Genomic DNA, 27,430 nt, shown 5'->3' on the forward strand with positions numbered 1-27,430 from the left:
CAGTCAATTTGGGGGTATGGTAATTTAGGTTAACGTGGTAAATTAGGTTTAAACTGTAACACCTCACTATCAGAAGTCACGTTTCCGGCTGCGCTACCCTGATAGCAAGAAGTATTACGACTACTTTACATACTAAATATTAAAGTAGGAGCCTGTGACTCGACATTGTATTGCAGATTTCTTTGAAACCCGGAAATAAATACTTTATCTTAAAAAAATACAAGCAAGCATACATTCATATACAAAACTCCTTACATAATATCTCATAATATAATATACATATAAAACATACAACTCCTATCCCTCTTACAAACTTGTAATAGCAAAGACGAGGGAAGAAAATAATCTAATTAACACAACAGCATATAAACCAAACGCAGTATAACTCTTCTTAATGCCTCTTCATCTGGTTCCTGAAAAGGTAAAGCTGTAGGGGGTGAGAACCTAACCACACGGTCTCACCACAGAGTTTCAAAGTTGTCATAAGAAGATATCTAATAAGAAAATTATTTTCCAAACTTAGTGATTATCTTTGCCTTATGAATCTTTTAAAAATCAATAGGTAATCGTTCAAAACCTTTTCGAAGAGACAATGTTTAATCTTTCAGAAATCCGAAACATTTCCTTTCTTATAAGAAAATCTCAATCAGAAACCAACCACGCAATCAAACAACACAATCATTAATTTAGCACCAAAATTCATTCTCAAATGTAGCACGCCAGGACAAACACAGGCAAGACAGACAAGGAAAGCACAAGTAGGTAGCAGTTACAGCAAATAGTTCAAGTAGCAGTTAAGAACAGTTTAACAATTAGGCAAACCAAAACAAGTTCAAACCCAAGCAAAGTATACAAATGCATATGATGCATGCCTGTCCTATGGCTGATGAGGCTCATCTGTCGGTTATCCAGCCAACCCGACAAGTCTGAATTGTCCTTAGACTGTCCCCCGACGTGCATCCCCAAGAGTCTATGCATAGCTTTTTCTCAAATAATCAATATTGCTCAATGGGGGTAACATTCCCGGGAATTTATATAGTGCCCGGTCACACTTACGTCGTAGGGTCAACAGAGTATCGAGTTTTCAACCTGGTACACGTGGTGGCAAGCCACGGTACTTTATCCAGGGAACCTTGTATCTCAGATAATTCAATTTCATAAGCCATATAAATAATTCATTCAACATTCATCAATGTTTAAGTCATTCTCAACATCATCATCATTCATCAATCCATATCTTATTTTCAAATTCATTCAAAATCATGTTTCAAAGAAAATCCTCATCGTCCTTCTTTCCATTCCGTTCACTAACAATTTTCAATCCAAAACATAACTCTTCCTTTGATAATTGAAGTAATCTTAAATCATATAATAATAATGCTTAAAATTAACCCTTTTTAAAATAACTACTTCAAATGAAACTTCTAATTTTATAAAATTTCGGCAGCACCTCTTCTAAAACTCGGATTCTGCCACCCTTTTCGGGTCCCATCCAAACATTTCTCAAACCTTTTCTCAACCATTTTCCAAAATTCAACCAATTCCAATATCAAATTATTTTCAAAGCGAATTAATGCCAATAATAAATCTCTTTTGAAAATCAATCCAGCTCAAATACTAAATCATTTATAAAGTCAGACTAATTCAAAATTAACCCGTTTCCAAAATTAATTCAGTTTCATATTCCAAATCATTTCCAAAGCCGATTCGTTTACATTATCAAAAATAGCTTCAAAACCAAGAAAGCCATTTTTCATAATAATCAACTAAATAACCTTTCAAACTAATTTCTTTTCAGCAATCACAAACTACTCAAGCAATCAAGCAATCAGTCATTCAGTCCAGCAAACAACCACATTTATAAGACAATCATAATCACAGACATATGTTTCTCACATTAATATCTATTTATAACAACTCTGTAAGGTAAAATAGATTTTAAGAAGAACCCCTACCTCGATGTCGCAATCGCATAATTTAACACAACAGTCCCGCTTAGTTTAAACTCACAGAAGCAGTGGCGATTCCAACACAACAGGGACGATGGCAGCATCACCAACTCCGATTTCGCTCACAACAACAACAATAGATTCGAATTTGATGGAATCAAACGCATAAACAACTCTGAAAATTCAAAGTGACACCAAAACTAGAATGGAATTAAAACCATAACAAAAGATAAATGAGACCAAGGCAGTTCAGAGTATAAAAGTGAAACAGAGTCAAGAGAAAGGCTAAAACTAAGGCAGTGACACTAAACTTGAATTGGGGCAAGTCAACAGCAGCGATAGCAATACAAAATTGAACCAGAGCAGTGACGGTAATACCTCCGGCAGCGAGAAAATAACTGGGTTCGCCTCTAATGGTGGTGGTGGCAACGAATTCCGACGACGACAACTGTAACAAACATGCAACGACAATAAAGCTTCTGGAATCTCAAGAGAAACGAAACCCAAAGCTTAAAACCTTACCGGCAGTGCTTTTTTCGGCGACGGCAGCGGATTTTAAGGGGCGGAAGCTCAGTCCAGAAACTTCGGTGACTCAGCAGCAGCGGCGGTGGCTCCCCGCCTTCTCTTCTGTTCACATCTCCTCTCTCTCGGACCAGATCGGTGGCGGCTGGGTCGTCAACGACGGCGGAGGATCTCAACGGTGACGGCGCATGCAGATCGGCGTCGGCAGCAGCTTCTGACGACGACTGGAGCTTCGGCGACAACTATGGTTCTCCCCGGTGGCGATGGACCCAAAGGCGGCGACGATCACCCGCGCAGCAGTAGCAGCCCGCGATGATGACGGTGGCGGCGGCTCTGCACGGTGACGACAAAAGCTTCGAGGAGAGTGACCCGCGGCCTCCTCTCCTTCGTGTCTCTGTTTTCGGCGGCGACGCAGTGTGGTGGCGGCGTGATGGATGGTGGTGATGCCGCAGGTGAGACGACGGTGGTGGCGCGACAGCTCCTCCTCCCCTGGCGTTCTCCCTCTCTCACGGTCTCCCTCTTCTCTTCCCTCTCATTTCCCTTTTCTGTTTCCCCCCTTTTCTTTTCTTGTTGAGGTTTCTGTGAGTGAGGGGTGAGGGTGAGTGAGTGACGGTGAGAAGTGGGTGTGGGTAGGGATTAGATAAAATTAGGATTAGAGTTAAATTTGGGGATATTAGGGTTAATTAGGGTAGTTTAGGTAATTTTAATAAAATTAGGAGTATAGAGTATTAATTAAAAATCTAATTTAATCCTTTAAGCTTATTTTCAAAATATTATTTAATTATCAATTTGTTAATTAACTTCCAGTTAAGTATTTTAATTTAAAATTAGAGATAATATAATTAATTTTCTTTGTCTGTAAAAATTGAAAATATTAAATTTCAAAATCTCAATTATTTAAACCAAATCATATAAAATTCTTATTATTTTACCATTACTAAACTTTATAAATTAAATATAGAAAATACTTCAATAATTATAAAATTTGAATAAGAATCTTAATTTATTCCAAACTCAATTAATCAAAACTTACTTTAATTATCTTTGGTAAAAAAAATTTCTGAAATTGAAGTTATAAATAAATAATTAAACTTGAAATTAATTTATAATAAAATTTTCAAAAATTCTTAACAAAAATTTATTTTATTAATTTGTCAAGAATACAAAAATAAATGTTTATATTCTCTCTATCAATTTTTTTTATATATTTTTATATTCTTAACAAAAATTTATTGTATATTCATTCGGTTCTTAATCAATTGTCATTTTTATTTTATTATTTTAGTATACTAAAAATATAATATATGTCTAAATATATTAAATTTTGGCATAATATAAACGTAAAATTCAGATGATAATTAATTAAGAACGGAAAGAGTATCGCATCCAAACAGAATAATATTAACATCCATTCCAACCAGCAGGAATCCTGAGATTGCAGCGAGAAGGAAGTGTGATAGCAAGAAGAGGATCAATTCCAAGAAGAGAAAGCTGAATGGAGTTCTTGTAAGAACAAAGGCAAACCAAATCAGCAGTTTGAATGGCTTTGCACTTTGCAGCACTGAGAAGATGGATTAACTGTGCTTTTGGTTTTCACTGATGGCATGCTTTTGCAGCAGTTTGAATTGCTCATCCCTCTATCCCTTTGGAAACGTGATGACAGCCTAATCCAGCTGTTGAGGACCTCAACCCTTAAGTGGGACCCATATCTCCCTTATCATATTCATATATGGTTATATACTCTCCTTTAAATAAATAAATAAATAAATAAATGTATTAAGATTGTAAATCTTGAGATAACATGATTAACATCCAATCAAGATGTCATAACCTATGTTATTAATTTAGTAAATTATTTTTCCTACCTTCTCTTCATAGAAACTTAATTGAATAAATTAGCTTATGCCATTTACTCGCTTGTATTATTGAAAAATATTTTATTCTTCTAATAAATTTTTTAAAATGTTCTTTTTAGTTCTAAATAAAACATTCATCTGATACAAAAAAAGAAAAGAAAAAGTCAGCATTCATCAAAGTAATTTAAAAGCTAATTAGATTATTTTTTTTATGCTAGTTTTAAGGTTAATTTTATTTTGAATTCTATTAAATTTTATATTATACATAGTGATTTACAACTAAAAATAAGATTTATCATTTTAATATTTAGTCTCAAATTAATTAAAATACACGTATGCAAATTGCTCCACTATATATACTGGGCGTTCATGCAAGTTTTTTTCATAAAACAATAGTTGAATAATATAGTATTATTAAAGATGAGAGTGGCAGTGGTGGGTGGTGGAATAAGTGGATTGGTTTCAGCATATGTGTTGGCCAAAGAGGGAGTGAATGTGACTCTTTACGAAAAAGAAGATTATTTGGGAGGTCATGCAAAAATTGTGAATGTTGAGGGTCTTGATTTGGATCTTGATTTTATGATCTTCAACCGGGTAAGTGCTCAATTTTCATTGCCTCTCCCTCCCTCCCCCCATCTTCAATTCCAACTACTTTTACATTATTGTTATTATGCCTGAATTTGAATGAATGCTGAACCATTCTCAAAGAAATTATTTTAATTACTTGGTTAGTTCTTAGCTACTGTTTTATTGCCATCCAATAAAATTAGAATAATACAAGTAAAATTAGCATGACACGCACAAATCAAAAAATGATATTAGAATTAGTGTCCAAATTAATATGTCAATAAAATCGTTGGGAAACGTTAAAGTGTGAATATTTTTTTAAACAATACTATATATACGATGAATAAAATTTATTATTTTTTGTCAATATTTAATTAATTCTAAACACTAAAAACTAAATTTTAAATTTTAAATTTAATAATTTAAAAATAAAATATTAATTTAAAGTGTTAACTAATATTAATAAAAAATATTGATCCTCTAATATTTTTATATTTTTTATTGTAGAGATATTTTAAAATTTATTGAAGATTAAAGTATTCAACAAAAAAATTTTTCGAGATTAATTTAAATCGGGATATTATTTATAAATAAATAGATAAATAAATTTGGTTCATCTTGTGTAAATACACACAAAATATATATCATATATATGATACAAAGCTGTAAATTAGTTATGTTATCAAATCATAAATCATTACATCATTATATGAATCTTTTGACCAGCCTTTGAATCATAAACTTAATATCTTCTCAAATCAACGAGCTTTCTTCGGTAAACAAAAGTATCTTCAGGATCAGATAGTCAAAAAAATTAATGAAAATAAAGAGATCGATTCACAAATAATAAAAAGTAAATAGGTTATTATTGAGGATAAAAATAATCATAATTATTGACACCCTAACACCGTGGCTGCAGTTACTGTGGCGATCGTATCACATTTTCACAGATCTATTGACACCTTAACATCGTAATACGTGACACCCTGTTTATAATATTAAATATTTTTTAATGATATTCATATCATTTTTATACGATATATATATATATTGTTCATATCCTAACCCAACGCTAAAACGCAAGTCTTGATAAAGGCCCAACCCAAAAAAGTTGGTCCCCCGTTTGACACCGACCTTCTCTCTAGAAGTCGGATCTGATCACGACTTGGCATAAGGAAGTCGGGGATCTGACTTGGCATAAGGAAGTCAGGAGTAAAGAGTAGCTGACATATAACACTAATTCAAATAAGTAACTGTCCTCCAAAATCTCTCACCCACTTCCAGGAGCCATATCTCAACTTCCTTAAGATAAAGGGACTGTTATTCCCCTTAAAAGATGGAACCACTCCAACGGTGGTTATTGGTACACCACTATAAATACACTGACACCCCTCAAGTGTCTCGAAGTTCCAATACTCTCTAAACTTGCACAGACCTTTGCTGACTTAGGCATCAGAATGTCTTTGCAGGTACCAACCCCATTCTCTCACACATACGAGTCGGACGGAGGCTCCCAAACACAAACCTACTCGGAGGCTTCACCCTCAGACGATTGGGCCAACCCAATGAGTCTAGCCCGTTAATCTCCGGTTACCCATCGTAACATTGGTGCCGTTGTCAGGGACCCGAGGGATCATTCAAGAATGGCAGACAATTCACCTGAAGATGGCCACACGGCGTCTGATTCTGAGCAAGAGAATCTGGACGTTGGAAACAATGACGCAGACATAGCCACTCACCAAGGCGCGACCAACCGGAACAGAGAAGGCACCTCGGGGTTAAAGGACCCAAAGGCAAATTCTTCTGAAGGGCACGAGTCCGGAAAAGAAGGACAACCCCATGCAACCGACTTCATGGGACTGTTCCTCGGCCAGCAAGGACGTTTGCAGCAGCTGGAACAGGAGTTAGAACGACAGCGAGAGGCGGAGAGGAACTTGAGGAATGAGATAGAGCGACGAAAGGAGCTAGAAGAAAAACTCTTAAGGCTGGAGTCCACTCTCAAAAATTGAAGCTCCCGTAACGACCGAGAAGATTCCTCCTTTGGAGGAGAAGACCCATTCAGTGAGGACATAATGAGGGAAAAAGTTTCGAGGAACTTCAAAAGCCCTGATATGGACCTCTATGACAGAATCACGGACCCGAAGCATCATCTAAGCAACTTCAAAAGTCGGATGTATCTGGCTGACGCTTCTAATGCTACTCATTGCAAAGCTTTCCTGTCCACCTTGTCAAAAGCAGCGATGAAGTGGTTTGACAGCCTTCCTCCAAGGTCGGTCACTAGCTTCGATGACCTCTCGCGAAAGTTCCTGATGCGGTTCTCCATCCAGAAAGACAAAGTGAAGCACGCGACGAGCCTCTTGGGAGTCAAACAGGAGGTCGGAAAACCTTTACAGGACTATATGGAAAGGTTCAATAAAGCGTGCCTGGAGATTCAAGACCTGTCCACGGAGGCAGTAATCATGGGGCTAGTAAATGGACTTCGAGAAGGTCCCTTCTCTCAGTCCATATCAAAAATACACCCGACCTCCCTGAGCGATGTACAAGAGAGAGCTGAGAAGTACATCAACATGGAGAAAAATGCCAGACTACGAGAGCCGAGTTGGCGACCTGGGCACTCTCACTCATCAAAAGAGAAAGAAAGAGAGCCCAAGAAAAAAGAGGAAGTCGGCCCCGAAAGGCCTAGGAGATATCACTCTTATACTCCTCTAAGAGTTTTCCTAGTTGATGTCTATAGGGAAATCTGCCATACTGAAAGGCTACCACCCCCTAGACCCATAAAAAATAAAAAGGGGAGAAGTCGCGGCGACTATTGTGAGTACCATAAGATATACGGTCACCTAACAAATGATTGTTACGACCTTAAAAACGTGATAGAAAAGTTGGCCAGAGAAGGTCGACTTGACAGATATCTCGTGGAAATGACTGACCATCATGGGAAAAGGAAGCGAGACGACGAGGACCGAAGAGATCCACCCCCACAAACCCCAGAAAGACATATACATATGATATCAGGGGATTCGGGGGAGGCGGCCTCACAAAGTCGGCTGGCAATAGGCATTTGAAGGAAGTCTACCAGGTCGGGGGCCAGGCTGCCGACCTCCCTACTATCTCATTTACCAAAGAAGATGGACAAGGAATCATACCTGGACATGACGATCTGGTAGTGATAACCATGATCCTTACCAATGCCATCTTCATAGAACCCTGGTAGATCAGGGGAGCTCGGTCGACATTCTTTTCAAACCAACATTCGATAAGCCGGGATTAGAGGAAACGGAATTAAGAGCTTACCCTGACACCCTATATGGCCTAGGAGATACGCCAATAAAACCACTGGGATATGTACCCCTTCACATGACTTTCAGAAAAGGGGGAAAAATCCAAAACTCTAAGCATCGACTTCATAGTCATCGATGTGGGGTCAGCCTATAATGCCTTAATTGGTAGAACTACCCTAAATCGGATCGGAGCAGTGGTATCCACTCCTCACCTTTGCATGAAATTTTCAACGCCAGAGGGAATAACAACCATCAGAGGAGACCAGAAATTAGCAAGAAAATGCTACAATGAAAGCCTGAACCTGAGAGAGAAAGAAAAGGAGGTGCACACCATTGAGCTCGGAGGAGTCAGAGCTAAGGAAGAATTGCAGCCACAACCTGTGGGAAAGACTGAGGAGGTACAGGTTGGAAAAGAGGAAGGAAAAAATACCAATATAGGAACTGACTTGAAAGAAGAGTTGAAGAAGAAGCTTATAAAGCTCCTACAACAAAATTCCGACCTCTTTGCCTGGAAAGCCTCCGACATGCCAGGGATAGATCCCAAACTCATGTCCCACAAATTATCAGTTTACCCTGGATCGCGACCTGTTCAACAAAGAAGACGGAAGCTCGGACCTGAAAGGGCTCAAGTGGTAGAAGAACAAGTGCAAGCACTCCTAGAAGCTGGGTTCGTTAAAGAAGTCAAATATCCGGCGTGGTTGGCAAATGTGGTGCTAGTCAAAAAATAAAACGGCAAGTGGAGGATGTGTGTCGATTATACCGACCTGAGCAAGGCGTGTCCCAAAGACCCATATCCACTTCCAAGCATTGATACTCTAGTGGACTCCAGCTCAGGGTATCAATACTTGTCGTTTATGGACGCATACTCAGGATATAATCAAATCCCGATGTATAGGCGGGATCAAGAAAAAAGCATCATTCATCACGCCTAGAGCAAACTATTGCTATGTGGTTATGCCCTTTGGTCTAAAAAACGCTGGAGCCACATATCAAAGGTTGATGAATAAGGCGTTTTCACCTCACCTTGGGGGATTGATGGAAGTCTATGTAGACGACATGCTAGTAAAAACCAAGAATGAGACTGACCTCTCACAAGTCTTCAACACCATAAGGTTACATGGGATGAGGTTGAATCCCACAAAATGTACCTTCGCAGTGGAGGTTGGAAAATTTCTAGGATTCATGCTTACACAAAGAGGAATCAAAGCTAATCCCGACAAGTGTAAGGCAGTCCTAGAAATGAAAAGCCTGACTTGTTTAAAAGAGGTCCAGCAGCTAAACGGCCGACTTGCCGCCCTCTCCAGATTCTTGGCGGGATCAGCATTAAGATCTCTACCACTCTTTTCTCTACTAAGAAAGGGATGCCAGTTCGAATGGACTCTTGAGTGCGAAGGAGAATTCTAGGAGTTCAAAAAATTTTTAAGCCAACCTCCCATTCTGACCCGACCTAAAATCGAGGAAGAATCGTCCTGTATTTGTCCGTAGCAGACAAAGCTGTGGCATCAACTCTAATACGGGAAGATGAGGTTGGGTAGCATCTTGTATACTTCACCAGCAAATTTCTACAAGGCCCCGAATTAAGGTATCAAAAACTTGAAAGTTTGCGTATGCCTTAATAGTAGCCTCTCGAAGGTTACGACCTTATTTTCAAGCTCACACAATAAGAGTCCGAACGAACCAACCCATGAAGCAAATCCTCCAGAAGATGGACATTGTGGGTAGGATGGTTCAATGGGCAATAGATCTATCCGAGTTCGACTTAAAGTATGAAACTCGGGCAACAATAAAAGCCTAGTGCCTCACCGACTTCGTAGCAGAATATGCAGGAGATCAAGAGGAAGAATCCACTACATGGGAATTATACGTAGACGGATCCTCAAACAAAATAGGAAGCGGTGCAGGCATAATACTGGTCGACAAAGGGGGGACGCAAATAGAAGTCTCCCTCAAGTTTAAATTCCCAGCTTCTAACAACCAGGCAGAATATGAAGCCTTGATTGCAGGATTAAAACTCGTAGAAGAGGTCGGTGCAATGAAAATAGTGATATTCAGCGACTCTCAGGTGGTGACATCCCAAATAAATGGAGAGTATCAGGCTAAAGACCCCAACATCAAGAGATACTTGGATAAAACCTTGGAGCATCTCAGGCGCTTTGCAGAAACCGAGGTCAAGCATATAACCCGGGATCTCAACAGTAGAGCAGACGCCCTCTCCAAGCTAGCAAGTACCAAGCCAGGGGGGATAATAGAAGCCTGATCCAAGAAACTCTCCAAGAACCCTCTCTAGCAAAAACAGAGGCCAAACAAGACATCCTTGAAGTCTCCGGATTAGACCTCGGATGGATGAATCCTTTAGTCGAATACTTAAAATTCGACATTCTACCCAAAGAGGAAAAAGAAGCCAAGAAAATTCGGAGGGAAGCACAAAACTACACTTTGGTGAAAAATATCCTCTATAAAAGGGGGATATCAACGCCATTATTAAAGTGCGTTCCAACCTCAAGGACGACAGAATTCTTAGAAGAAGTCCATAATGGTATCTGCGAAAATCACCTCAGAGCAAGGTCCCTGGCTAGGAAAGTCATCCGAGCTGGGTTCTACTGGCCAACCTTGCAAAGGGACGCCATAGAATTCATAAAGAAATGCCAACCATGTCAAATGTATTCAAACTTCCACATCACTCCCCCCGAAGAGCTCATTAGTATAACTTCTCCATGGCCTTTCGCAAAATGGGGATTGGACTTGTTAGGACCATTCCCCCAAGCACCTGGACAAGTAAAATACCTAATAGTAGGGGTAGACTACTTCACGAAGTGGATAAAAGTAGAACCATTGGCCACCATCACCGCCCAGAGAAGTCAGAAGTTTCTCTACAAAAATATTGTCACAAGGTATGGAGTACCTCATTCCATCACCACTGATAATGGAACACAGTTCACCGACTCAACCTTCAGAAACCTAGTAACCAGTATGAAGATCAAGCACCAGTTCACCTCGGTAGAACATCCACAAGCAAATGGGCAAGCCGAGGCAGCTAACAAAGTCATATTGGCAGGGTTGAAGAAAAGGTTACAAGAGGCAAAGGGAGCCTGGGCTGAAGAACTCCCACAAGTACTTTGGGCTTATCGGACTACACATCAGTCTGCCACAGGGAAAACACCCTTCTGACTTGCTTATGGCGTAGAAGCCATGATACCAGTTGAAATCAGCGAGCAAAGTCCAAGGGTGAACTTCTACGATGAGGTCGAAAATATACAGGGGCACAAAGAAGAACTGGAATTACTCCCTGAAGTCTGAGAACAAGCGCAGATAAGAGAAGCAGCGTTGAAACAAAAGGATGGCAAATAGATATAATAGTCATTCGAAGAAGTTTCACCCCAGACGACTTGGTTTTGATTAGAAATGATATCGGAGTCAATAAATCTGGGGAGGGAAAGCTCGATGCTAATTGGAAGGGACCATACAAAATTAGTGAGGTCTTAGGAAAAGGCTACTATAAGGTGTCCGACTTAAACGGCGCCGAGCTACCTAGGTCGTGGCATGCTTGTAATATGAAATGGTACTATAGTTAAATGAGAACTCCATTCCCTGATGTACTCTTTTCCCAACTTCATGGTTTTTTCCCAAGGAAAGGGTTTTCCTGAAGGGGAGTTTTTAACGAGGCATCAAAGTGGAGGCTAAGGGGCTGCAAATTGGCAAAAACCCTTAGTAGCAAAAAGTACCTTTGCAAATAAATAAAGATCTTTTCCATATCTCTTTATAAAATTCCTTTTTACGTTATTTTCACTCTTTCCACGAAACGCGCCGACTTAAGCTCGACAAAGCGTGAAAATCCCATGAACCGACCTAGATGGTCGTCAGGATGAAACGACGAGGTACAAGTCGGCGTAAAGAGGTTATAAAAGTAGACCATGAAAAAACTCGGAAAATAACCGACTCACAAGTCGGGAAACCCGAGATGAAATGAAATGCATCGCAAAAATAACCTAAGTTATAAAAGCTCAATAAAAGAAAAATTGAGTGCAGGGAATACCAAAAAGAGATAAGAAAATCCATCAAAAGGCCAAAAGCAGAGGCTGTCCTAAGTCCTGTAGGAAAATTCAAAATAACTTAGAACAAAAGACAGCCAGCCAAGATAAAAGATTTTCAAGGCAAAAAGATTGAAAAGGGTTTTTTCGCAAAAAATAACCTAAACAGAAAGCATGCACGCAACAAATATAGCCTAAACCCTTATCCAAAAAAGGGTATTTTTAAATATTTTGTTTACGGCCACAAAAATCCAAGAAATGTCAAACTGCCACCACAAAGAAACAAAATATAAAAATTGTTTAAAAAACAGGGGACGCACAGGCCGGGCCCCCATATAGCCACAATCTGTTAATTAGGAGGAAGATCACCACCAAGAGAAGGGTCATCACCACCAGAAACGGGAAGAGAAGTCGGAGCAGCACCAGGAGGGGGAGGAACAGAAGAGGAACTCGGCACGTCTCCCCGAAGAAGAGACATCACCATCTTTTGTCCCCTCGTCTTCAGCTCAGAGTCAGTCGCAGGTATGGGAGGGAAGACAATGGCACCGTCCACTACGATCTTGTCAGAATCTAATGAAGAGAAGTCCAAGTCGGGAGCAATAACTCCGACTTGTTCCTTAAAAATCCTCCATGCCTCCTCTGCACCCTCAGCGATCGACCTCCAAGTCCTAAAAAGCGTCCTGACACCCAGAAAGCTCCTTCTTCAGATCCAGATTCTCCCCAAAGAGCCTAATGTAATTCTTCTCTGCCTTCTCCTTGAGGCTCTCTGCCATGGCACACTGGCCCATCAATTTCTTCTCCCGAACCCGAACCCGATCCTTCTCCTCCTTTAACTTGGTAACCTCCTCCTTTAACTTCTTCTCCTCTTCCTGGTATAAGAAAATTCTCCCCTCAAGCTCCTCAACCTTTCGGGCAGAACCCAAAGAGCTAAGGGGAGTATGTTCAAAAATATCTAGGAGTTTCGTACACACCCCAACTACCCAGATGCTCCCCTGAACTATAACATTCAGATGGTTCCGAACCATAGTATCATCCATATTAATCGATGAATGGGGAAAAATATGGTTCCGGACAAATTGGGGACCATCGAACGTAACCCCGGAAGAAGAGCCAAAAGTCTTTCGCTTCTTCTTCTCGGGCTCAGGGGAAGATCAAGGCGGAGGGGGAGGAGAAGGAAGAGAGGAAGTAGAAGAAGAGGATACCATGAGAGGACGGGAGGAAGTCCCCAAATTGTGAGGAGGAGGAAGAGGAGGAAGAGTACCAGTAGCCCTTGCCGCATCCACCCGCGCCCGAGATCTTTTCTTGGCATCTTGAACTTTTTGATAAGAAGAGACAGAAGCTTTCTTCACCATTTCTGAAAAAGAAGAAGGCAAAGAATCAATTTACAAGGAAATCGGAATTTCAGAGTCAGAAATGATTAAAACAAGTCGGAGCAAATAAAAAAACAATCATATCTACCTATTTGGGTCCGAAAAAAATTCGGAGACCCTTGGAGAAATTTCTTTGTATCCAAATAAGGGGCCCTCCTCCAAACTTCTCGGAGGAACCCCACGACAGCCTCCTCGACCTCATCTAAATCGTCCAAACCATACTTCTCCATAGGAGAAGCCTCCAACCAGTATAAAGGGAAGCAAGGAGCAGAATTTTCATCTAGGAAAAAGGGGTGGTGACCCTCTACAGCTTGAACTTTAAAGAAGAAATTTTTGAAATCATGGAAGGATTCATCAAAAAGGTTGAAAACTCTCCGGCCTTGAATAGCCCCGAAAGATACCACTGTTGTTTATTATTTTGCCCACTAAAAGGCTTGGTCATATGAAAGAGATAAAAGAAAATTTTCAAAGAGGTCAGAAAAGTCTAAGGCTTAACTGACAAGCTGGTAAACCTTTAAGAAACCCTAAGAGTTGGGATGAAGTTGAGTAGGAGCGACACGGCAGTGATACAGGACAGAAATCTCAAAAGCAGAAAAAGGTAGAAAAACTCCCAGGTGGGTGAAAAAGCTCTCATACATAAAAAAGAAATGAGGGTCCTCGTCAGAGGCCCTCCCAAAACAAACCCGGTCTTCTGAACCCAGGGCAACCAATTCGTATCTTGGCTCATCCTCATCAAAAACAAAGATTCTATGGTGAGTACGGAGATCGATAATATAGTCGATATCCACTAAATGGCTTTCTCCCAGAACGGTGACATCCACCCACTGTGCAAGGGACTCTAGAGAAGACATCGTTTCCTAAAGGATGGCGAAACCTACAAAGGAAAAAGGAAAATGGATCAAAAACAGGGTCTCTAAGGGGCTTAGGGTCAGACCCTCAACAAAACAGAGTCACTAAAGCCTATGGTTAATACTCCTCACTAAAAAACATGCAAACAGAAGCACTTACAAGGAAAAAAGAAGAGAAGAAGAACTAACCTTCGCTTGAAGAAATGTAGAGGCAGCAGTAACTCGAAGAAAGAAGAAGTTTTCTGCGAACAGAAGAAGTTTTCTGCGAACAGAAGAAGTCTCTTGCGAATGGAGAGTGTAAGTGCAAAAGTTTTCAGAAACGAAACAAAGAAAGAGAGGGAAAGTATTTATAAACACATCAGGGGCATAATGGTAAAAGTCAAGAGTAGTCATTAAAGAAATGTGCCGTTACCAATGTAACTGCTTCCCATGTGTAAATACGCAAATTCCTAATGGACGCGACTGTTGGAAAATTTTGAATCACGTCGGTTTCGAAAAACCACGTCGGTTCTTCATCATGTCAGCCATAAACCCGAGTTGAAATACTCGAGTCCAAACTCTTAAAGAAAAGAGATCGTACCCGAGTAGGGGCACTGTTCATACCCTGACCCAACGCTAAGGCCCAGGTCCAAGATAAAGGCCCAACCCAAAAAGGTTAGTCCCCCGTTCGACACCGACCTTCTCTCTAGAAGTCGGATCTGATCACGACTTGGCATAAGGAAGTCGGGAGTAAAGAGTAGCTGGCAGATAACACCAATTCAAATAAGTAACTACCCCCAAAATCTCTCACCCACTCCCAGGAGCCATATCTCAACTTCCCTAAGATAAAGGGACGGTTTTTCCCTTTAAAAGGTGGAACCACTCCAACGGTGGTTATTGGTACACCACTATAAATACACTGACACCCCTCAGTTCCAATACTCTCTAAACTTGCCCAGACCCTTGCTGACTTAGGCATCGGAGTGTCTTTGCAAGTACCACCCCCCATTCTCTCATACATACGAGTCGGACGGAGACTCCCAAACGCAAACTTGTTCGGAAGCTTCACCCTCAGACGATTGGGCCAACCCAACGAATCTAGCCCGTTAATCTCCGGTTACCCATCGTAACATATATATATATATATATAATATCTAATTAAAGAATAATATGTTACTAAATTAACTTGTTTAATTATTTTTTTTTCTGTTTAGCTTTTTATTTATTCGAATTACAACAAAAAATGAAGTAAAATTATGAATTTTACCAACTGAACAAATAAATCATTACAAATTTTATCATAAAACAAATTTCAATTACAAAACAAATTAATCTGTTTAAAAAGAAATTTCACATTCTAATTTCATAAATCCAAATCATCGTATTTTTACCACGTTAAATAAAATTTTATTTATCCCAACTTAACATGTAACATCGTAAGACTTATATTTCATATTCGAGACCTATTATTATTATTATTATTATTATTATTATTATTATACGAACAAAAATAATTTAATTTTTTAAATTAATCTCCTTTGTTATTAATATTTTTATGTCTTTAAAATTTTTTTAGAATTCTTTTTTATTTTTTTAGTCTTAACTTTTTCAGAATTTATGCATATGAAAAGATAGAAAATAAAATTGTAGAGGACATGGGTAATGTTGTTAGATAGTGAGTAGTAATTGAGGGATTTTTATTTTAATAAATAAATTAAATATAATAATTATCGAAATAAATAATTTAAAAAATATTTAGCGAAATAAATATTCTTTTATCTCGTTACACAATAAACGAGATATATGTAGTTGTATAAACGAGATAGATGTTATCTCGTTTACATTGTATTTGTAAATGAGATATATGCATTAATAAATAATTAAATATAATTTTTGAAAATAATAAAAAATATTAATGCTTTTAATTTTGACCAAACTCTTATAAATAGAATGTTTCAAACAATAGAAAAGATAAACCGTTCATTTTAAATGAGAGAGAAAATGGATGGTTCATTTAAAATGAGCACGTTAACACACGTTAACATGTTTATAAGTGCACCGTTAAACTGTCCACTATTAATACGGTTATCTTGGATTCATTCTTAATGGAATCATCCAACCAATCAATCTATCTCCATTGAGTTCTTTCTAAATTATATTTCAAATTTTTATGTACTCTCGTGCAACAAACGAAATTTTATAAATTTAAAATTTGAAATTTCAAAAATTATAGTTAATTATTTCGTTTAAAAATTTAAAATTTTGTTTATTGTATGGGAGTACATGAAAATTTCATTTGTTACACGAGAGTACATGAAAATTTGAAATATAATTTAAATAACCTTATTTCAGACAGAACTCAATAGAGATGGATTTATTAGTTGGATGATTGAGCCAATTCAAGGTAACCGTTTTAATAGTAGCCAATTTAACGGTGCACTTATTCACTTTTAAAGTAAATGTGTTAACATGATAAATGGACAGTCCATCTTTCTTGTTATTTTAAAATAGACGGTTTACCTTTTCTATTATTTGAAACATTCCATTTGTAAGAATTTGGTCAAATTAAAAGTATTAATATTTTTTATTATTTTAAAAAATTATATTTAATTATTTATTAATGCATATATATGAAAATTGAATAATTACATATATCTCGTTTATACTCTAAACGAGATACATACAAAATTATCTCGTTTACAGTGTAAACAGAATAAGAGAATGATATTTATTTCGATAAATATTTTTTAAATTATTTATTTTGATAATTATTATATTTAATTTATTTATTAAAATAAAAAATTCAGTAATTGAGTGTAGACTTTTTGTTTGAGTGGATTGTAAATGTGGCCATGTGACAAAATCTAAAAAAAATATTCATCAATTTGTTTAAAAAAACCAATCATTATAAAATTGGTCTAACTAAATTATATTCGAGTCGGTCTATAAATACATTTAATTTTGAGTCAAAACTAGTATTTTTAACAAATTCAATACGAATACAATCTAAATTATTCATTAAGAATATTTTTGCAGATTATTTTTTTTCTACCAAAAACATTTTCCTCAAATAAAATGAAACAATGGAAAAGCATATTCATAAAATAGGGAAAAAGTATATAGCTAGAGCATATTACAAAAAAATCTTAAAAACTTGCAAGTTGCCAAAATCGTTAAAGAAATAATAAGTATGAAATCAGAGAACAGAGAAATATAGCTACAACAAAACAGAGAATAGAACAGATAAAACTAAAACAGATTAAACCGCAAAGATATATAAAACTAAGGCACAATATATATAGGGAAGAAAGTTGAAATGATTCCTTTGTTAAAATATCCAAACAAAATAATAGGTATAGTAAAGTAAATTAAATTCCGACCAAAATTATGTTACCTATTTTAAAGCCAATATTCCAAAGGAGAAAAAAAAGCACATGCAAAGTTTGTTAGATAATAAATAATTAAATATAGAAAATAGAACTTTGTTAGATTTTCAACACATTAACATAAAAAGTTTAATTTATTAGAATATAAATTAATAATTAAGTTAATATGTATTAAAGAATTGTTTATCTTTTGTTTGCTTTTGACCTTTTAAATATTGGAAAGAGTAATAAAATTTATTCTCCTAAATTATAATGAACCCGTTAAACGTAACACACACATATATCACATGAGCATCACCAATTCTTAATTTTAATTTTATTTTATTTTAGATCTCACATAATATCATATAAGTATTTGTGATGAGACTATATATCATACAAATTAATTTAAAATTTAATATAAAATTTATTACTTTAATATGTAGTTTCATTTCAATTTAACGTTATATAACAAAGTTACAATATTCATTTAATAAATATATAAATGATAATATTTTACTAATTTTTTTTTTAAAAATGATATAATATCTTTTTACTGATACCAATATCATTTTAAAAATAATAGACAACGTAAATTTCAATTTTAAATTAGTTCAGTTACTATAAAAATTAAAACTGATATCCAAAGAATATCCCATTAAAATTACTCTTTCCCTCTTTATTAGATAAGCTTTGAATTTAATTATTGTGTGGCTCCTTTTTCAAATTATTTCTTATAATATTTATTTGTCAACACTCATAAAAATACATGTATTAAATAAGTATAGTAATACAACAAAAATACAATTTTATTTTTATAAAACTATTTTGGCACGGCCATTAAAAAACTTTGCTTATTTTTCTTATTATACATCTCTAAATGGACAACACAAATTAAAACATAATATCAATAATAAATCCAACAAATATGCAAATGATGAGAGCCTCCAGGGGTTCATAAGTCTTTTTTTATGTGAGATATCATATATGTATATATGCTGTTTTTTTTTTTAATTGTTGTGGCCCTGTATTTGTCTCTAACAAGTGGTTGAAAAATGTTTTCACCTGTTAAAATGTTAGTTACTAATGCATTTTTCTCACTTGAAAGTACAATTAGAAAATGTAACATTGATAATTAAATAGGTATCATATCCTAACATGATGGAGTTGTTTGAGAATCTTGGAGTTGACATGAAATTATCAGACATGTCATTTGCCATTAGTCTTGGTGGCGGTCGCAGCTGTGAATGGGGCAGCAGAAACGGTTTGTCTGGCTTGTTTGCACAGAAGAAGAATGTGATCAACCCTCACTTCTGGCAAATGCTTAGGGAAATTATCAAGTTCCAAGATGATGTTACAAGGCAAGTAGTACTACATGAGGATAACAATGACTATACCACATTGAACTTGTAAAAATAATACTAGTCATAACTGAAGTTAAACAGGTTATGAATGTCTAAAATTGAGAAAAATAATGCTAATTAGCTAGTTCATGAGTGATTATATCCTAATAAATTGAGTTTGTTGTTTCATTTTGCAATAAAAAATGCAGCTATCTTGATATGCTTGATAACAATCTGGACATGGAGCGCAATGAGACCTTGGAGCAATTTATAAAGACTAGGGGTTATTCTGAATTATTTGTAAAAGCATATCTTGTGAGTAGTTCATTTGTATCTTATAAGACTTTTTTTATTTCTATAAACATTACTTTGGTAGTGGCATAATTAGTGTATGCTTATTAATTTGTTACAATATGAAATTAATGAATGTAGATTCCAATTTGTGGTTCTATATGGCCCTGCTCTTTTGAAGGAGTTATGAGCTTTTCTACTTTCTCAGTTTTCTCCTTCTTTCGCAATCACCATCATCTTCAGGTAGCTAGTAAGGAGAAAATCTATCTCAGATTTATATAATGATGAATGATCCAGTTTCAAATATCCAAATAACAAAAAATAAAGGACTGCTTGATTCACTTGAACCTCTTCTTCTCCTTGCAGCTCTTTGGAAGACCGCAATGGCTAACTGTTAAACGTCGCTCACACACTTATATTAAGAAGGTGCCATATAGTAATTAATTTATAATGTTAAGCTTGATGGTAGTATCTCTTCGTGTAACTTATACCATATATATTTTAGTTTAAGCTATAAATGAAGATTTTAACATTAATTATTTGTTATAATAACTAGGTCAAAGAAGAGCTTGTTACAAGAGGTGGTCAAGCAATAACAAATTGTGAGGTGGAGTTGGTTTCAGCAACAGAAAATAGTAAGTCATGTGTTTATTCCCTTGTTATACTCATGATTTTTAGTCATGCACGTTTTCTTTTTCTTTTTTTTCAAACATCATGTGTGATTGAATGATGTTGATCAAGCAACAATCTGAGAAATTTTTAGGATGTCTTGTGCACTGCAAAAATGGTTCCAAAGAAATGTATGATTGCTGCATAATCGCAACACATGCACCTGGCACTTTGAGATTATTAGGAGAGGAAGCGACATATGATGAGCGAAGAATTCTAGGTGCTTTTCAATATGCATATAGGTAAGATTCATCTTAACATTTCTATCTCTTATCTTGGCTATTATTCGTTCATCTTAACTAGTTACGTTTGAAAAGTGATTAATTTCATCAAAAGATATGATGATGATATTTTCTCTTTGTAAGATAGAGTTGAAAATCAAGTTTTATAAAACTAGAAGCCTTTTTTTTCTTGCTTAAGAGTCTCCATGTTTGTTAAATGAATAATACTTTACAAAACATGTTACAAGGAAAAGATTGATCTTTACTTTTCATGTACAAATAATATAAGTCCACATGTACAACAATTCTTTGATTTCTATTGGCAGTGATACTTTTCTTCACCATGACAAAAATTTAATGCCTCAAAACCCATCAGCATGGAGTGCATGGAATTTTCTTGGATGTAACAATAATAACAAAGTTTGTGTGACATTTTGGCTCAACATTCTTCAGGTTGGTAACAATTCATATAATGCATTTTTTCGTAACTTAAATCTACTAGAAGACAAGTGAACTATGAGTAAAACTTGTTAGTTGATTTTATATTCTAATTTGCAGAATCTTGGTGAAACAAGATTACCCTTTCTTATAACTTTAAATCCAAATCATACACCAAAAAATACCCTTCTTAAGTGGTCAACTAAACATCCAGTTCCATCAGTTGCTGCATTCAAAGCTTCACATGAGCTTGAAAAAATTCAAGGAAAAAGAGGAATTTGGTTTTGCGGCGCTTACCAAGGTACTTTAATTTGACCTGGTTTTGGCCATTTAATTACAAGATAAGCCCTAGTTAAATTATAAACATTAAAATTACTTATACACAGAAATGCTAACATAAAACTCTAGATAGATGAAGTTATTATGTATATCAAATCACGTTTTCTTTTTCAATAACCACCTTTACTATTTTGAGACATTTTGATATGCATTAAATTAAATATACATGTGACATAATCAAATATTTGTGCTTTTCAGGTTGTGGATTTCATGAAGATGGATTAAAGGTAGTTAAAGAAACTTTATTATAATGAAAACAAGATTGAAATGTTTTTTGTTTAAAAGTAATACTTTCTTATACATGCATGAGACAATCGAGCCTTTTTTTATATCAATAATGGCTAATAGAAATTGCAAACTTTTTATGTGAATCTATTTTCTATCCAAATGATAAGTTGAAAAGGAATGAAAAGACTAACCAATATGAAACAAATTGCAGTCTGGCATAATTGCTGCAAATGCAGTTCTTGGAAGATGTTGTTCCTTCCAAACAAACCCCAAACGCATGGTACCTTCCTGGAAAGAACTTAGTGCACGTTTTTATGTGATGAGATTTCTAAGTTCCTATGTCAATACCGGTTGTTTAACGTAAGTTCACTTTTATTAGTGTGTAGCTGCCTCTTTCACACTCTCACGTTAGAAGTATTATATTCGTGCAAAATAATGATATTCTCTTGAAGATTATAGCATTGACTTTATTCTTTTTCTTGAATCACACGTCTATCTTGCCTTGAGGAGTTTACAGTTTATTGGAGGAGGGAGGAACAATATTTACCTTCGAAGGAACCGATATGAAGTGCTCTCTAAAGTGTGTAATGAGAATCCACAGTCCCCAATTTTATTGGAAGGTGTGTGTTTTTTATTGATGCAGGAAATAAAGTTATTGATTTTCATTTCCACTTGTTGGCATGAAACTAAAACAATTAACATTTTTAATGTATTTGTCAGGTTATGACACAAGCTGATTTAGGCCTTGCAGATGCATATATTAATGGAGACTTCTCCCTTGTTGATAAAGATGAAGGTCTTTTGAATCTTATTTTGGTAAGCAGAATCATTAGGATCTAATTAACACAACCTACTATTATTATTATTATTATTATTATTATTATTATTATTATTATTATTATTATTATTTACTTTCATGTATTTGTATACTTTATATATAGATTATCTTAGCAAGCAGAGATTCAAATGCATCAAACTCAAAATTGAAGAATAGGTAAGTTTATCATGATATGTATATGCATTGAAATTGTATTTTTCCTTTTTCAAACTTTTTTGCCCCATTTTTGACTTCAGGGGTTGGTGGATACCAATTCTCCCTACAGCTATTTTATCATCTGCAAAATTCTCCATTAAGCATTATTTAAGGAAAAATACTCTCTCACAAGCTCGTCGCAACATCTCTAAACACTACGATCTGGTAAAAGATCATTAATTACCAAAGTTACAAGTGTCAATGATATTATTCTAAACAAATTGTGATAAATTTTCATCAATATGAAGTTTTTTTTATCATTACAAAGAAACTAATAAAATCATAGAGTGAGACCAAATTGTTTGTCAGAGTACAACAAAAAGAATGTACTTAGTACTAAACAAAGAAACTCAATAAATGCACTTATTGAATCCTAACTACATGAAGCATAAGAGATAACATAGACAACAGTACATCAATCTTATATCATCTGACTTAAGCATAAAAGATATGTCAAACTAGATATTCTACTGCTTACATGAACTGAGGGGTTATATATACCCCTATATTTTGGATTTTTATTCAACTTTCTGTAACTAGAATAGAAAAGAACCAAAAGTGTAACTTTTCATGCCAGCTAAGCTATAATCATTGCTTTACAAAGAAGTTTTAGTTGAATTATTAATTATATTTCTTTTATTTATTTATTTATTTTTATTTCTTGATAATATATCTCAAAGTGTTTGTTTTTTGTTTCTTAGAGCAATGAATTGTTTGCACTATTCTTGGGTGAAACAATGCAATATTCATGTGCAGTGTTCAAGGCAAGGCAGCAACTTTTTGATACTCGAGTCCATATTTCTTGTAAACATATAGGATTAAGTATGATTTTGATCCCTAACGTAGAGGCCGAAAATTTATTTCGTTCCCGACCTTTTTTTTGCTACAAAATAGTCCCGAAGGTTTAACTTAATTTTAAAACCGTCCTTCAGACCAAAATGCCCTTTCCCCTTCTTCCCCAAAATTAAGTACAAGCAAAAGCACAAGCACAAGCAGAAACAAAACCAGAAGTAACAACAATAATAAATCAACAATGTAATCAAGCAGAAGCAGAAGCATGACAACAACAACAACAATGTAATCAAGCAAAAGCAGGAGCAGAAACAGAAGCAGGAGTAGAACAACAACAACAACAATGAAACAATGTACAATCAGAAGCAGAAGCAACCAGAAGCAACAATAATTAAAAATCAACAATATAATAGAAGCAGAAGTAGAAGAAGAATTGAAGCAGAAGCAGAAGCCGGCGAGCCACCCGAAACTGCCATCACAGTGCCGCAATCCTTTTCTTCTTCTCTCTTCACGCTACCCTAGCGCCACCGTCACAGCGTAACCACTTCTCCTCCCTCGGCTCACCACCAAAGCCTTCCCCCGTTCTTGCCTCGAACCAGAACCCACCGCCATCGAGCACCTCTGCCGAGCCCAGAGGAGCAGCGGCAGTGGCCCTTCCCCCTTCCCCCAACTCTCCCCCCTCGAATCCCTTCCCCCTTTCTCCCCTTCTCCCTTTCCCCCTTATTCAACATTTTTTTTAGTTCGGGGTATTTTTTGAATAAAAATAAAAAATTTGATAAAAAAGAGGATTTTAAAACAAACTGAAATCTTCGGGACCATTTTGTAGCGAAAAAAAGCCAAAAATGAAATAAATTTTTGGCCTCTAGATTAGGGACCAAAATCATATTTAACCCTAAAAATATATATACTTCTTTTATAATTTTTGCTTTAGCTCTTGTTCACATTTTTCTTTCTTTGTCTCTTTCCACATAGAATGAAGATGAGGATTTGAAAACTGCACAAATGAGAAAACTATCTCTTCTCATTGAAAAAGTGAGTGACTTTAAAATCACTTTAGGATCTTGTTTTACTTTCTACATTGTAAAGGGCCTAATAATTTTTATTAATAAATGAAGGCTAGAATAGACAAGAAACATGAAATTCTTGAGATCGGATGTGGATGGGGAGGTTTAGCTATTGAAATTGTCAAACAAACTGGTTGTAAATACACTGGTATCACTTTGTCTGAGGAGCAACTAAAATTTGCAAAAAGAAGAGCAAGAGATGTTGGACTTGAGGTATATGACAAGCTAATATTTATTATTTTATCAATTTTTTAATAGTCTTCTATGTCCAGGATAGACACTAAATATGCATGTTTAGTTCTTTCTTTTTATAATTTAGTTCATTGCATGAGTATCACCCTTGTCAAATGTTATAAATTCATAATTTCAGGACCATATCAAATTTCTTCTATGTGATTATCGCCAACTACCGAATATATTCAAATATGATAGGATTATATCTTGGTGAGCAAATTTTATTTTTAACTCTGCAGAACTACATATGGTAAATTATTGTCCAATGTATTGCATAACATGTTTAAGGGTAATCCAGTGAAATGATAGAAGCAGTTGGTCATGAATATATGGAAGAGTTCTTTGGTTGTTGCGAATCAGTATTGGCAGATGATGGACTTTTCGTTCTTCAGGTATAACATTTTTGCAATGTTTAGATTATAATAAGTTCTAGAGTATTTGCAAGGATGTATATACTTACTACTCTCCCAAAAAAGGAGTTACTACTATTGTTACAAAATTTGGTATTTAAATTGGTGCTAACTTATAACGATGGTTATCTTATTTCATAGTTTTCATCTGTCTCGGATGATCGTTACGATGAGTATAGGCGTTGTCCTGGCTTCATTAAGGAATATATTTTTCCAGGTGGATGCCTACCCTCCCTGCGTAGGGTAATATCAGCCATGGTAGCTACATCAAAACTATGGTACAATTTATATGTTACTGCAGAATCTAATAACCAAGAGCATATCTCTTCATTATTCTCTTTTCTTAATGAAGAAATGAACTTTGTTGAATGTAGTGTGGAACATACTGAGAATATAGGAATTCATTTTCACCAAACATTAAGGTGGTGGAGTAAGAACTTCATGGAAAAGCAGAGGTATGTAATTAATTTCACAGGAACATACTTTGTTGTACTAAATTTAAGTTGCTAATTGAACGTATTTCCTTTTTACATCTCCCATTCCTACTTACACTTACAAATTTATTTGAAAATTGTCTTTCTGTTGTTAGTGAAATTTTGGCTCTTGGGTTCGATGAAAAGTTCATCAAGGCATGGAAATACTATTTTGATTATTGTGCTGCAGGTTTTAAGTCGCGAACACTCGAGAATTATCAGGTACGGCACAAATAAACCGGCATTGAAAATTTTTCATATTCTTCAAAATTTTGTATTGGGAAAATATTTCGAAATAGGACTTCTAATGAAAAACAATTTCCAGAATTATAAGAACATTCTTTGAACCATACACCATAGGTGTCTTGATGCCTACTTGATGTTAATAGCAAAAGGAGTAAGAGCAGAACAAACCTAACATAAATCCAAAATATAGTCACCAAAAAAAAAAAAAATCCAAAATATAAAAAGAACAAATAGATTGTGTCTTCCATAACAAAGTAATAATAATACGGCTGAAATTTAGACCACTCCTAAATATAATACTTAACTAACAACAGAGTTCATTAATAAGGATTAATGAGCAGCATTAATCATGATTTTAACATTTTTTAACAGTTGGATCATGTGAAATTAACTGGATTTCATTTATGTATTATTAGATGGTTTTCTCACGGCCTAACAACACTACTACACTCAAGGATCCGTACAGAAGCTGGCCCTCTCCATGTTGAGAACAAGTCATAATCCAAAATAACGTACTTTATTGCACGATGTTGCAATGAACCTTCTGTATGACAAACGGCAAAAGATATATTTATGATATTGGTTTACCTTCTTTGCTGGTTTGTTGCTTGCAAAGGGGAGACTGGTTATCTCTGAAAAAATAAAAGAACTATGCTTTGCATTTTATATTACCAAAAATAAAGATTTCATTTTATTCGGTCTTCTTAGTACTTGTACCATGTGGACTTTCTGTGACGGATAAAAAAATAAAATAAAATTAAATAATAAATATATTATTGTTAGATAATTACATAATATCAATGACCATATCCTTTTTGAAAGACTCTTTTCTCAGTTTAACAAAATAACCAAAGAAGCTACATATTGGTCTATTGCCACGCTCTACCTCCAGTATTAACGTACCTGAATGGATATGAATCTAAACCTTTGGTGTGTTCTGATCATGTATAATTCCTCAGAATAATAATAATAATAAAAGAACACATATATCGTTTTATGAATTTACCAAATTTTCGAAACGAAAATTAACATGGAATGGAGAGACTAATATCTAAACACAACGAAAATGAAAATAAGCAAGTGAATGCATGAAGAATTTTTATCGCCAACATACAACATCCATTATTGGATCATGATGAACTAAGGAATCTAAAAGGAGACAACTAAATACCAGACAAGCTTTGGGGTGAAAGCCTCATCAATCATGATGAAGGTGCTACTGTAGAAAAGTCAAACAAGCTTCTATCAAGAAAACTAAATATATTGAGCATATATTCGATAAATGAATGAATTATTTAAAGATCTGATTATGCAAACATCCAACACATCAATATTGTATAAAATGTTGGATTTTTCTCATATATAACATATATTAGGATTTTTAATGCACAAGCTAGTCAAAATCAACCCTTATAAGATGAGTCAGCCATGGAATCCCAACTCACACTCACAAACATATGCTAAGCAGTGAAAGAAGACCTAAACCTAAATAAAACCACAACTGGTAGGAAAGGAATGCAAGACAAAAGAAGAAAATTTACTAGAGAAGCCTTGCCTACAACAATTAATAGGTAATTCAATCATAGCATTCTTCATTGCATAAATTGGAGTACTGGACACTAAAATTCAGCCAAAAAAAATCTAACCCCTCGAAGTCAACTACTTTGTCCCTAATCATTTCCCACACAATTTCTGTTACTCAACACTAACCAGATTGAAGGATCTGAGATTTCATCACTTGAAAAGCCATGAACCTTCAAATTTGATGATGCACTTCCCAGAACACACAACATAACCGAACAATGTTCGTTCCTTAGCCATGAACACTTGTGCACCTCTCAGAAACGCAAATACAACACCTCTCCAGCACACAATAGGACTGAATGA

At 35.6% G+C, this 27,430-nt stretch overlaps 1 protein-coding gene across 1 annotated transcript; it reads left to right on the plus strand.

Moving 5' to 3' along the window:
- Window positions 1-4,706: 4,706 nt before the first annotated feature.
- On the plus strand, window positions 4,707-26,237 carry LOC107619346 (uncharacterized). Its single transcript, XM_088499701.1, has 24 exons — window positions 4,707-4,921; window positions 18,906-19,123; window positions 19,315-19,420; window positions 19,538-19,639; window positions 19,763-19,822; window positions 19,953-20,031; window positions 20,160-20,307; window positions 20,613-20,739; window positions 20,845-21,025; window positions 21,262-21,290; window positions 21,503-21,651; window positions 21,809-21,911; window positions 22,012-22,107; window positions 22,233-22,285; window positions 22,366-22,489; window positions 23,026-23,088; window positions 24,089-24,148; window positions 24,232-24,393; window positions 24,551-24,624; window positions 24,713-24,806; window positions 24,966-25,102; window positions 25,199-25,279; window positions 25,414-25,519; window positions 25,960-26,237. The coding sequence occupies exons 1-24, from the start codon at window positions 4,748-4,750 to the stop codon at window positions 26,029-26,031; spliced, it is 2,598 nt and encodes an 865-aa protein (XP_088355827.1). The 5' UTR covers window positions 4,707-4,747; the 3' UTR covers window positions 26,032-26,237.
- Window positions 26,238-27,430: the final 1,193 nt, after the last annotated feature.

Source organism: Arachis ipaensis, chromosome B9 (assembly GCF_059453495.1).
Source record: "Arachis ipaensis isolate K30076 ecotype BB chromosome B9, ASM5945349v1, whole genome shotgun sequence".
Classification (NCBI taxonomy): Eukaryota; Viridiplantae; Streptophyta; class Magnoliopsida; order Fabales; family Fabaceae; genus Arachis; species Arachis ipaensis.

Excerpts from the sequence above, each read along its gene's own strand:
- LOC107619346 (XM_088499701.1), top strand. The coding sequence starts at position 4,748 with ATGAGAGTGGCAGTGGTGGGTGGTGGAATAAGTGGATTGGTTTCAGCA. Across the intron at positions 24,807-24,965 it reads ATGGACTTTTCGTTCTTCAG|TTTTCATCTGTCTCGGATGA; the intron begins GTATAACATTTT and ends CTTATTTCATAG. Across the intron at positions 25,280-25,413 it reads AACTTCATGGAAAAGCAGAG|TGAAATTTTGGCTCTTGGGT; the intron begins GTATGTAATTAA and ends TTCTGTTGTTAG.